At 40.8% G+C, this 13,287-nt stretch overlaps 1 protein-coding gene across 2 annotated transcripts in view; it reads right to left on the minus strand.

The window, feature by feature from the left end:
• Positions 1-13,287, minus strand: part of dusp8a (dual specificity phosphatase 8a) — an 87,735-nt gene that overhangs the window by 15,385 nt on the left and 59,063 nt on the right. The window contains exon 1 of one of the 2 annotated variants that reach the window (XM_066701110.1): positions 2,944-3,439. The exons of the other annotated variant lie outside the window; for it this stretch is intronic. Coding sequence (XP_066557207.1) covers positions 2,944-3,061 — 118 coding nt within the window. The 5' untranslated portion in view covers positions 3,062-3,439. Of the gene's footprint in view, positions 1-2,943; positions 3,440-13,287 lie in introns of those variants that run through there. 2 annotated transcript variants of the gene reach the window in all.

Raw genomic sequence — 13,287 nt, forward strand, 5'->3', positions numbered from 1 at the left:
CGACAGATTATATGTGCCCGCTGAGCTTTTGGAAAAGGGGGCAGTGTGCCGTGGCCTCTTACTTCCTTTTTCCAGCACTTATGTAACTTTTTCTTTTTTCCCCCTTCCCTTTGAGGCTCCTCCCCTTGATCCACATACTCTCCTCAGCACAACCGAAAAAAAAAAAACAGCCCTCCACAATGAATGGCAAAGTTCAGCAATAGCAGTCTCTTAAACCCTCATTAGTGCATTAGATCATCTGGCCCACTTTCAGCTTTTCCTGCAAGCCAGCCTGGAACAACCTTCATCAATACCTCACACAGATACACTCACACAGATACACATGGCCCGATACGGAGAGCACAGCCTTTCGAAAATATTAAAGTGACACATCTCACAAATGTATCTTTCGTTATATCCCTTCACCCTCCGCCCCTCAATCCTCCCCCATTCAGAGTTCTTCCGTTCAGTTTCGCAAGCCGGGAAAAGGGGTCGTTTCATAGATAAAAAGAGGGTTTTTGCCAGGATTGTTCATTTGAAATCAGGGAGCTGTTTTTTGGTGTTTTTTATGGAAACAACAGGAGCAGAAAAGGCTAAAATTGAACCAATGCTTGAAAATGGGGTGGGGGGGAGCCACAGTTTCTTCACCGCTGATCTGTAGCATTAGGCTACATGCATTAAAAATTAAGATGCTCTAAACATATGAAGGAATACTATGCTATACTATTGTTTTCCCTTCAAAGAGATACTGAGCCTTTGTCAATGATATTCTTTAAGTTACTTCAATCCGAATGTTTTGCTTATTGAATTCAGTTAGTTGCATTGCCAATGGTTTTTGTTATCGAGCTTGAGGCAATAGGTTTTCTTTGTGACGACTGAAGCCAGTATCTCTCCATCTCTGCCGTTTCATTTTAATAAGGGAGCTGGTGGGTCCCTCCCCCTCCCCAGCTCCATTGATCAGCTTGAATAACCCCCCCACCACCTTCCCTACCACCCCTGGAGATCTATATGACACTAATGCATCAATGAACTTCCCATCTGTCTCAGGACCAATTTCCCTGTCTTCCTAGATCATCCTTTCCTAATTTATAGCATTAACATATTAATCTGTCCAAATGTGCAGACACACGCATAATGCACACATTACATCATCACATTTACTCACGCACACACACACAGACACACAGACACACAAAGACACACATGCACACATGCACACACACACACACACACCCAAAGCCAAGGAACCTTCTGTTTAAGAGAGCCAGTACGGACTATACAGGTCTGTAGGACAGATGTCTTTTAAAATGGTTCTGTTGTTTTCTGCATTTCTTTACACTGTGCAGGGAAGGTGACCGATCACAGCTCACTTAGCAAAATGCTATTTTCTCATCAGTCGAAAGGCAAACCCTGCGAGTCAACCAGTAAAATGGACCTGACAGACACTGCGTATCATTTCTGAGTGAGAAATATTTATAGGATTGGAAAACTGTTTAAAGAAAAAAGACATGTACCATTATAATTCACGTCTCTACTACAGGGTGCAGCTCCTGTATTTCCCTGTTCACTCATTACCTCATACTATACAACTATACATTTTCATTTCATTCATGATTGCCAGCCCTCTGTGCTTTAACCCCCAAGACACATTCCTCAGTTGGTGAAAAATGGTTCGATGTTACTACAGTAAACTAGGCTGGTGCATTTGGAGATATATAACATACATTAAATGCACAAAGAAGATTTGCTTGTTTTGTGTAAGAGCTCTCCTCCCTTTCTCTGAAGCACTGACAGGCTTATCAGTCATTTGTCCTGCAAGTCAAGGGTACGCTGCCAGATCCCATGAATGTCTAAGAGAAGGAAAGCCCGTGTACAAGCCCCTGTGACTACTGTCGAAAGGTGTTACCTCTGCATGACAGATGTCACTGCCAACCACTTTTACGGTGCACACTGAGTTCAAGAGAGGATTTGAATAGTAAACCTATGATTTGCAGAAACAAGCTTGGTCACAGATGTGCAAAGATCATGCATGCTTTAAACTGCAAAACACGTGAATATGCCCTGGCTGGTAATGCATTGCTATTCTTGGCAATTTATAGTTACCTACTCTGCACAGATAGCATTTTGATTTCTACCAATTTTTTGTTGTTGTTGTCCTTTTTGGTTTTCAGATGAGGCAATGTAACCCCCCACCTCTTTGGAGTTAAGTGCATCAAGACATCAAATGTTTTAAAAACAATAAAAAAAGAAAAATGAATGTAGCCAATCTCTCTCCCTCCAGCTGTACTTATCATTACACTATATGTACTATCTGCACAGTACATCTAATAGGATAACCTAAGCGATGGCTCCATGGGAGACATCATTCAGAAGAACACTCTTGCCTAGCAGGCTGAATGAGGAGACGGGAGGGGGGGACAAGCTGCAGCAACGGACAGTGAGCACTATCCCTGCACTCGCTCAGTTCTCTGTCTACACACAGAGGGGATAAGTGGCATTCACAACAATCCCCACAGAGATGCATCAAAAGACAAGGCAAGGCAAAAGGGAAGCGATGCAAATCAAAGGGTGCCAGGGGGCTGAAACAACATAAAATAAAAAGAAAGAATAAAAGGTATCCCAAAACTGGTGCAAAGGAGAACTCTGCAGGGCTCTTCTAAGCTGCAGAAAGCAAGAGACTGACAAGAATAAGAAAAGGATACCAGCCCCACAAAGCTGGGGCTTTTTCCATCTCAGCAGTCATGCACTGACAGATTGCAGGCAGGAGGTAATAAGCGCGATTCATTTCATTTAATCTTTCTTTCCCTTTTTTTTCCTCCCTGCTTTGCAAAATCAGAGCTTGACTTCCATAAACCACAGGCAGCTCAAAGAAGGCACCACAAAAAACCACAGGGTGATCACACACACACACGCGCGCTCGCAACGACCACCTCGCCACTTCACGACTGCTTTTCAGATACCAACCTCTCAGCTCCCTTCCCTCCTTCATCCTGCGCACCCTGATTTTCAGCTTCATCTCACTCTCGTGCATCTCAGTCCAGAAACTCTCCTCTGGGGGGGATATCACAATATCCACAGGCATCCAGGCAGAAATTGTCCCCCCCCCCGGGTAAAAAAAAAAAGATTGCCCCCAAAAGAAACAGAAACCCCACCCAGAGCTGTACCGCAGAAAATAAAAATATATACTGGCAGCAATGAAGGAAAAATAAAAAAATAACCCCCCTAGAATATCACAAAATTCTTCTGTCTTGAGTCGCTGCTGTTGCAGTAGTGTTCAGTCCCCTTGCGTGTCTCTGTCTCTCTGTGCCTCTGGTTAGGAGTGCAGCTCTCTATTGTTGTACAGCTCCACTCTCTCTCTCTCTCTCTCTCTCTCTCTCTCTCTCTCTCTCTCTCTCTTGCTCGCTCGCTCTACCTCCCTCTTGTGCTGTAGCACTGCTCAGCTCCAGCAGTCAGTGAGTGAATGAGCTCACTTGCCGTGTGCAGGAATACTGCTCTCATGAAGCCAGGGATCAGTCATAGCTAATGTGTAAGGCATGTAACCACATTCCTTACTCACCACACAAATATGTGGCCACCTTAAGGACGCTTCTCCAGCCTCGCACACTGGCAGGCAGGCCTTTTTCATTCAGCTGCTTAAGGAGGACCGGGTAACATTCACTCAGGGAGGGGCTGTATGTTTTTTTTTTTTTTTTTTAAACCAATCCCCCCCCCCCGCAAAAATAAAAACCCTGGAGCTCTGCCATAAACCTTCTCGGCGCACAAGCTGAGAATCCAGGGGTCACATTTGTCAGAACGAGCTGGGATCAGGATGTGGGTGAGAATAAAGTTCACATTCAAAGGCTGTGAATTAAACAGCATACAACATGTTTCATGAGCAAAATTAACAATGCCACTACATTTTGCAGTGAATGAATTTAAACAGTTGCATTGAATATTTGCTGTAAGTTAACAGTGATGTAATTGGCATTTGGCTGAAAATGAATTTTGTCCCAATGTTTATTTATTTTCTTTTCTTTTCTTTCATTTTCTTTTTTAAATGAATGAGACTGCGTAACAATTTTTTTCTTGTTATTCAGTAACCATCTTCTCAAACAATGGATAACAGCTACCATCTTTGTTGGGGTATCAAAGAAATAAAGAAAGTATTGTAAAGTAGGGGGAAATTTAAGGAGCAACTGGGACTTTTTTTCCCAGGGAACTGATGAAATTACCATTTTTAGCTAAATCTAAATCTTCAGTAATACGGCATTTGTTTTCAATTGGATTGCAGCACTGCAAACCATAAATAGCTGAAACACAATTTCAGAATTGTTTCTTTGTCATTTGTGCCAAAGCATTGTCATTGATACAAAATTGCTAAATTGTCATTCACAGCCCTAATTCATTATATAACAGCCTGGGCAAACTGCTTGTATCAGCAAACAAAAAAAATATATATAATAATAATCTATATTGGTTTCCACTTTAGTCTCACCTAATCTGTTTCATTGCCAGGTTTAAGACTTTAAAAGCTGAAAAAGCTAAAAGTAGAGAGCAAATGGTGTTGAATTACAAAGGACACAGTTTAAAGTTCCCAAAGGATTAAGAATGACTCAACATGTGATATAATGCATAAGACACAAGTAGAAACATATTTATTTTTTTAGTTGTTTCCTACAGCGAGTGTGAGAAATTAGAAAGGACATTCTCAGCACACTAGAGCAGCTCAGCTCTGACGAGACAGGTCACGAAAAATGGTCTCTTTCAATAAAGACATTCTCGCAGGGCTTGTGGGTGTCTCCCGAATAGTCGAAAAGTCACACGATGGTGGCGCTTTACTATGGAATGGTAAACATACAGTATAAATCAAAGCAGCATTGTCGATGGGGAATAACCAATAGACAGGGAATGGGCTAAGCTGACTGGCTGTCCCATTGAGAAGATTAAACTCCATGAGCTCCATGCAAGCTGTTAAAAGTTCTTGAACTTCATTCAGTTGTTTATTTGGTCCTGCCAAAAGTAACAATGGTAGACCTTGCTCCCTGGGGTTTCAGCTCCAAATTAAGGGACTTTGCCACTATGAAAAATGGTGAATTTAAGGTAGGCTAATATTGTTCAGTCTTGACTCTCGCCAAAACCAAAAATGACAAAAAATCACATCTGGGACATGCAGATGTGGGGATGTGGAAAGTCTGTCATTGTTTTGTCCCAGTTTTTTTGTAACACAGCCAAACGTTTCTCTCTTGTGACATGCAAAGAGTGCCACTGCCAGTCTGCCAAACAGGGCTTTGACTGGCCACATAAAATCCCCACTGTGTGTCGCCAAAAACGTGGTGGCCAATAATAAAGCTATGAATGAATGCTTCTAAGGAAGACTATAAATGCCTCCTTTACAAAAGCACAGAAAATAAATAAATGAACAACCCCCCCCTGCTGTTAAATGGCAGCATGTTTTCAACCCATTAACTTCATTACCTAAATTCAAGCTTTTTTGAAACAAATAAAGAAATATTTGATACAATGGGAATAAATTAAATGACAGAAGTAGACTTAAATATATTGCATAGCTGGCCCGAACTGGTGGCTTTAATAAAAGGAGCATTTGTGTAATTATCATTCAGTAAATGGTGAACACATTCACTTGTTAAAGAAACACAAAAAGCATACATGGAATAGCTTTTATTTATTTTTTATTAGTAGCCAGTTTTGCCCACAAAATCCCCCAACAGAGATTAACAGTCCGAGGCACGTCCCCAATCAGAAGCCACTAATATATGACAGCCCTGCTCTGTGACCACCACTACTCCCATCAAAGGCAGCTAATGCCCAGGCCACACTCATGCACTCACCGCTTAACTGCTATTTGTCATTTGTGCTTCTGTCACTGAAAATGCCATTAACCTTTCAAGGTCGCTTCATCTTCTTTCACTGTCTCTGTGCAACCTGAGTAGCCTGCTTCCACACCCACTCTGCTGTTAAACATAAGCCGGCTTCTTGAAATAAGAATCCCACACTTTTAATAGGGGGGCTGACAAGACATGCCTCTCACGGTTTTTTTTTGTGTGTGTGTGAGTCTGTCTGTGTGTTTTTAATTATTATTATTTGTTTGGGGCGTCGGCATGTGAGCAGTACACTCTACAAATAGCAGCACAGATCATTCTCCGGTCACTTTCTATTTGTGGGGACAGAGAAGGGTGGGAGCTGATCCGGGCTTGTATACAAACAAAATGACAAGTTCCACATGTGTCCGTCCACTAATCCCTTAATGCTGCTATATTAAGCAAGCGGTTCACAAAGCACGATCATTCTGCAACTGTGCTAATGAGGTGCACAGATTCGCTGAATTGAGAAACAAATTAGGTACCTTATGAAGAGATTTTTTTTCTACTGTGGTGTAATTACACGTTGACCTCTTACATTTTCTGGATTCACAACTTTTTGCAATGCTTCTCCCTCTTCCCATGTAGATTTGATTAAAAACATAATTATATCCTTCTCATATTTTATACATTTATCCTGTCTGTTAAATAGAATGTATGTTGCTATCAAAACAGCACATATATATATATATATATATATATATATATATATATATATATATATATATATATATATATATATTGTGTATTTCTGAGAACTGCCACCTCCCGCCCCCTCACCACCCACCATTGTATAAAGGTCATCAGAAAGACAATTAGTGGGAGACACAGAAGCATAAATATCTTAAAAATAGAATACCTGCTATATAATTTCTCATTCAACTACTCTTCTTAGAACCAAGCATCAGTAAGTCTAGCTCTCCATGAACTGTGTGGTCAATAGGTCGGTCTTGATATATGGCAGCCACTGAACACAAGACCTCTACAGGTCTCCCCCCAACACAACCTTTCACTGGATTTGATAAATTCAGCTGGGCAGCAAGACAGAAAAACTTGGTCACATTGTCCATCAGTAACCAGGTCAATAAGGTGAAAAGTCAAGTACAAGACATACAGGAGCAAGTGATTAGAGTTAGAAAACGGACCTTTGGTGTGTTGTAAAACTTGTTATGAGCTTCAAATAATTAAAACTTGTGTTACATCCCTGTATAGGGAATTAAGACTACAATTGCATGCCGTGCATGACTAAACTAAAAGGGTTTAAACTGATATGCAAGGATTGTTTGTGTTTACCTGTCATTTTCTTTTTGTAATATACAATCATGCCATATTCAAGTCACCAACTGCATGATCATGGTGTCAGTGCTTTGCAATACATTGTGAGAACAGACTGCAGTACGTGGTTAAAATTGATATATTGGTCGGCCTTGATAAGAAAATGTATATCGCAGAGGGTTTTATTAGTATAGCAGACAAAGCAAGATTAATCCAGAAGTCTGAAATGCAGTGGAAAAATCATGGCTTAATCTTTCTGAGTGGAAGGGACTGGGGGCTCAGAGGATATTGAGGGTCTAGTTAGAAGACCCTTGGGAGAGGCTTTGGTGGGGCGAGGGTGGGGGGATTTTAGCACCTGCCACCGGGAATTGAACTGCCATGATATCAGCAGAAAAAAACGTCACTGCTCAAATGGGGGCTGCTGCAATTGCCGTGGGGGCGGGGGTGCACAGTTGGCCGAGGCAAGGTGGAGAGAGGAGGGGAAGGCCGCGAACGTGTGTTGACAGCTCTCGTTGTCAAGGTATCAGTAACACGCAATTAATATGTAATTACATCAGTGATGCAACACATGCAGGACTGGCAGCTGGGATGCCTGGGGGCTGATGTAGTCGCCCGGCTAGGGGTGTCATTTGATGCCAGTAGAAAATGTGCCATAGCCGGCCACTTGTACCCCTATCCCCTCAGCTCAGAGCTGCAGTTCAGGGTTACAGGAAGAAGAAAGACAGAATCGCATAATGAGAAGTACTTTGACAGAGCATATTTCATGGGAAATACCTCATACCTCACCCTTGCAGTCAAGACATATTAAACAAAAGCTTGAAAACAGGGCACAAACTACACTCACACAATAATAAAACAGACAACATATCATTTTTGTATCACTATAGAAATATATCACTACACCAAACCAGCATTTGACACATGTTGCAACCTGGACCATTATTTTAGGGTAATCAAAAACTAGATCACATTCAAGATCTTTACACCTTGTATGAATCTTTTTGACTTCATAATACATAATTATTTATCAAGGATTATCCTCTTCTCCCTGGTATTTCCAAGCTGTTTAGATCATCCAAATGCCACATACAATGAGTGCTGGCACTGTAACGATAATATTCCCAACCCGCACAATAAAACAGAACACACATAGTTATGGCACGGACACCCTGAGTCAAAACCACAGCCACTACCACTGCACTCTCTGCCCTGGCACAGCTGTAGCTCCCAACACATGGCCTTAATATATCAACACAGCCACACTTCCATAAAACTGTCTTCCTACAAAAAAGGGATTTTTAATAAAGTGTTTAATTTACGTGCTGCTTATCAGAGATGAGGGGGACAAGATAATGGTGATCAATGCCTGGCCATGACCCATCGCTTTACACACAAGTACTGTAATCTGAAAATTCCCCAATGTGACACCCTAGTCCAACCATTTATTTTGGGTTCTTTTTTCTTTCTTTTTTCTTTTTTTTATCTTCTGTGGGGTTTCCAATTCACCAACAACCCACAAACTCCACATCACAAAACAATACACTCTAAGAGATCTCTGTCCATACAAATAAATAAATAAATGAATAATCAATTTATAAAAAGGTGGTTGTGCACAGTAGGAGCTGTCAGCTGCAAAGACTCCAAAGCTCTTTGAGAGCCCTGCTACACTGTGTTTCTCTTATTTATTGTGTCTTGCAGTTTGTTATTCAATATACTAATAACAAACACTGAACGCATACAGGAGAACATTCAATCAGTGGCTGACAGCCAAATTAGCCACCTCAATTCACAATGATCTCTCCAGTCATTTGCTACATATTCTACAGACCGAAAAAGAATGACATGAACTTCAATCAAGGGAACCAGTTGAACAAGTCCACCTTACTAGATTTCTTGAAACCACTGCCACACAGTACAATGTTACATCTAGGTCACATTACATACTCTTCTAGTTCTTTTTTTATAACTGTTTTACAGTTTCTTTGTGAATGTTGTGTTATGAATCACTGTACTAATCTGGTCCTGAAAGGGGAAAAGATTACAGCTGCAAAAGGACATCTCAAAAACCACACATTACCCAGGCTCCTCTGATGTTAAACAAGCCAAATATGTTCAAGTTTCACGTCGCCAAATTCTAGTCATGTGCGGACATAAAGAGGAGTATTCCTCATAAAAATAAACCTTCAACCGAGACAGCGTGATAATACTTATGCAGCCGACTGTTGTAGGGTCATTTAATAATGCATAAACCCCACGGTACGACTGATTCAGCTCACTGAAAAAAGCTCAAACAAATCATTTCCACTTTGGAAGCAGCACCTATTTATATAATCCTTGTCCTTTTCTTCACTGGACTGAGAGAGGAACTCTGAAAGTCGGATCTTTCTGCAAGTTTGTATTTTGTCATGCTGAAGGCAAACCAATGGTAAACAAGGGAAAATAGAGAAAGAGATGAGTGCAAAATACTATAACGTCAGTTGCTGTGCTGTTTAAAATGTGTTATTTTATTTTGTGTGTTCTATCAGTTTATTAGTCCAGTGCCTAAAGTACCAGTTGCTATTTTCAAATTGGTTACCCCAGCCCCAAACACTTCTAGAATCAATTATATTCATAAAAGTCCTTGTCGAAGCAATTCATATCATCTCTTCTTCTCCACGGTTGCCTTTCCGAGTTAATTGCTCCATTCCCTGAAATAATTATTTTGCTTTTAATTTTTTTTCTCCCTCTTTTTTTATTTTCCACAGCAGTCTGTGGTCAAACTCCAGTGTAACCAAGCCAGTGACTGAATCATGGCCTGTGAACAGTGTGTTGTAATTATAGATTTGGGAAAAACAGGCTCTGTGACAACATTGTTACTAAATTGAGAGAATGATGTAGCCCAATCGAGCCTGAGCAACCAACACACATGGCGACTGGGGGTTAACCCTGCCAGTGCTGCAGGCCACTCCTGTGCTGGACGGAGGCCCACAAGCGATTGACTGTTTGGAGACTGTCAAACCAGTAGCAGTTGTTGAGGGATTTGTAAAACACCATATTAAAATTCAAAACGGTTTTGTTCTAGTGTTTGCCTGGTACCAGCTGAGGTCTTCATTAGGTTTCAAGGAATTCAAAAAATATAAATAAAATAATGTCTGCATCTCTTAGTGGTGATGACGGTGATGAATGGCTGCGAAATGCAGGCCTACCTAAATAAAGACAACTCTCAAAGTTGTTTCTGTCGGGCTGCTGCGCGGAACAAAGATCCTTTTAATGGGGATGAGGCATGCGGCCGCGTCACATCGCAAGCAGGGTTAAAACAGCAGGGAAAGGGTGGATGGGCCGGTGTCACAGATAGGGGCTGTAACAGAGAACCCTTTAACAGAGTGTGTGGTAGCTTTATACTCAGTGTATCAGCACAGCAAGCTGCATTCTGGGGGCGTCGTATCAAAGACAGCATTATGAGAGTTATTAGCTCTATAATCCCAGTAGGGCACAACTATGAGCTTTGTGTACTGCCAAGGAAGGGGGGAGCACCAGTGCATTACGGATTGTAAACACACACAGATGTATCGGCCGAGTCATACGGGGAATGCACCTCGGTGGCCGTGGGGAGGTTGTGTGGGTTCAGTGAAAAGCAGAACAGGCTGCTTTCAAACAATGGGAATTTGAATTTTACAAGGAGACATTAGACTTTTGGTACAGACGTTGATAGTAATGGCATGCAGCTTTCCGCTATCTCTTTAATGCACATTTCCCATCATATCTCGGTGACAAAGGCTACAAAAATGTGTCACAAATGTGCCACGCCTTTAGCAGCAAAAAAAAGGCTACTGTGTATATCTTTGCCCTTTCCCATTGCCATTCCTACTTGACCTGTCATTTTTCCTGATGTCCCACCAGCCAGTTCTACACTAAAGTAAATACAAGGACTGGCAGCAGCAGCTAATAACTCCAATAAAGATGACAAAAGCAATGCACTTGACACCTTGGCTATCTTTAGGAAAGTTTTAATAACCAAGGCAAGTAGAGCTGGAGTGGATTATTTATAGTCATTTGGGATCTCAATTTCCATCGCAGTTTGAGAACACAACAGTAACTACGGTAACTACACTCAAAAACAGAATCCAGCCATTAGCTCCGCAAAAAATCTAAACTGTGTGACAGGACAGTAAGATACAACAATAAGCTGAGATGAGCAAATTAACTAAGAACTGAAGAATATCCTAAACAGTGGCATGTACATGTACTGAGTGAATGTACAAAATTTTAAAAATAAGTAAAATAAAATGAAATTATAACCCTATTTAGAGGACATTCTAATTCCCAGAGATGTCAGTGTGGATTATCATAGTCTTCTCACATCCACAATCTGTATTCTACTACATTGTAGTTGACAGAACATGATTTAGGCTCATTCTATGTATCGACTGAATAAATAATGGTTGACTACCAGTTAAAGCATGCTAAAAAGGATTAGTAGACTTACATGACGTAATGTATTTATTACATAAGGTGCTAACACTGACCTTATATCAGGTATGTGGTTTCTACAGTTTCAAAACAAAAACTCAGATTTTTTTTCCTCTTTTCTTTTACAAGATCCTAACAACCCAGATGCTTCAATAAGTCAAATTTACACTGCTAAATTGGAGACATATCCAAATACAAGACACAATGAGTTTAAAAATATTCTAATGTCTCCATTTGTTTCTAGTTAAATGCTGAAATAAATAATTCAAATAATGAATTCCAAGGTCTGAATAGCTGCCCTGTGTACCAAATGCTTATCTTAGAAAAATTAATTACCTTGAGAGAAAATCCTATGAATTTTGGATTAAAAAAAGAAAAGTTCCACTTTTTTTATATTTTTATGTTTCAATGTATTTCAATGAGGATGAATAGGAGCAGCAATAATGTATCTGGCCATACAGGGGGAGCTTAGTTGTCTAGTTGTGAGTCTGTGTCCTGTGCAGGGATGTATTGCAAGCTGTGTGATGCAAGTGTTTAGTGTGTGTGGGTGTGCAGTGCTGTGGAGGATTGCCCAAACTTGAGCTGCTTAAAAATAATTAAGAAATCATTTTTCATTAAACTGCATTTCTGGATTTCAATCTCCATGCTGGACTCTTGGTGTTTTGCAATACCTACACAACGCACTCCTCTCCTTGCCTATAGTGGGAAATGCCCATTGTTGACTAATGGGTGGAAGCTCCAGTACGGTGCAATTCCATTTTGCAAAACCGTCAACCAGGTCCAATTTCAAAGTAACAGCTGCGGTGGCTGGATTTGGAACATGTGGCACCTACACTTTATTACCGAAAGGTATTGGGCACGACAGACGAACACCACAAGACAGCTGTTCTTAAAGTATTTAATAGGGTCTAGGCCCAACTTAGCCCAAGTGACTGCTAATAGCCTTCTTATCATTGCTACTATTATATCATTTCTCCTTTATCCATGGTGACTTACATGGTTCTTCAGACTCTACAATACAATGTACATATCATAATGGCATCAATATCACTATAAAATTAAACAAAATAAGAAAATCATCCACACATGGCAATGATATGAGGTCAATGTTGAATGAAAACCAACAGAGACAGGGTCATTTTCACTTCTGACACAAAATATTTCCTGCCAGGGGGCGAAAGCTCCAAATCAAAAAAACAAACCAATATTCACTAAAACGAATGTAATTTTGTAACTAATTTCATTTTTAAATAAACAAAAAAACACCAAAACTCATATTGTTTAATCAGATAAGATACTAAAGCATAGAGGATGGGGCTCCAGTTTTGTTAGTATTGGGGAGGTGAATTATTTTCAGCATACAGTTTCCGCCTCCCCATCTCCCTACCCTTCAGGGTCTCCCCTGAGGGGAAGTCAGATGTGCCTTCCCATTGTGCAATTTCTTCATCCTAAAGGCACGCTCAAACTCCCTTATCTTTGTCAAGGGTGCCCCCCCCCCGAGCCCCCCTCCCCTCCTCTATCTCAAGGAAATTGCTGCCAAACCTGTCCTGTACTGTTTAGAATCCTGCATGAATCACTCTCATCCTGTACACATTTCAACACGATGAGCAAACTCACCCTGTTGCCACAGAAGGAAGCCAGTAGCTTCATTAGACACGTTTGTCCTCCCTTTGATAGGGAGAGTGAAATCATTATCATTATACAAAAACAAAAAACAAAATCAGAG

Source organism: Amia ocellicauda, chromosome 4 (genome assembly GCF_036373705.1).
Source record: "Amia ocellicauda isolate fAmiCal2 chromosome 4, fAmiCal2.hap1, whole genome shotgun sequence".
Lineage (NCBI taxonomy): Eukaryota > Metazoa > Chordata > Actinopteri > Amiiformes > Amiidae > Amia > Amia ocellicauda.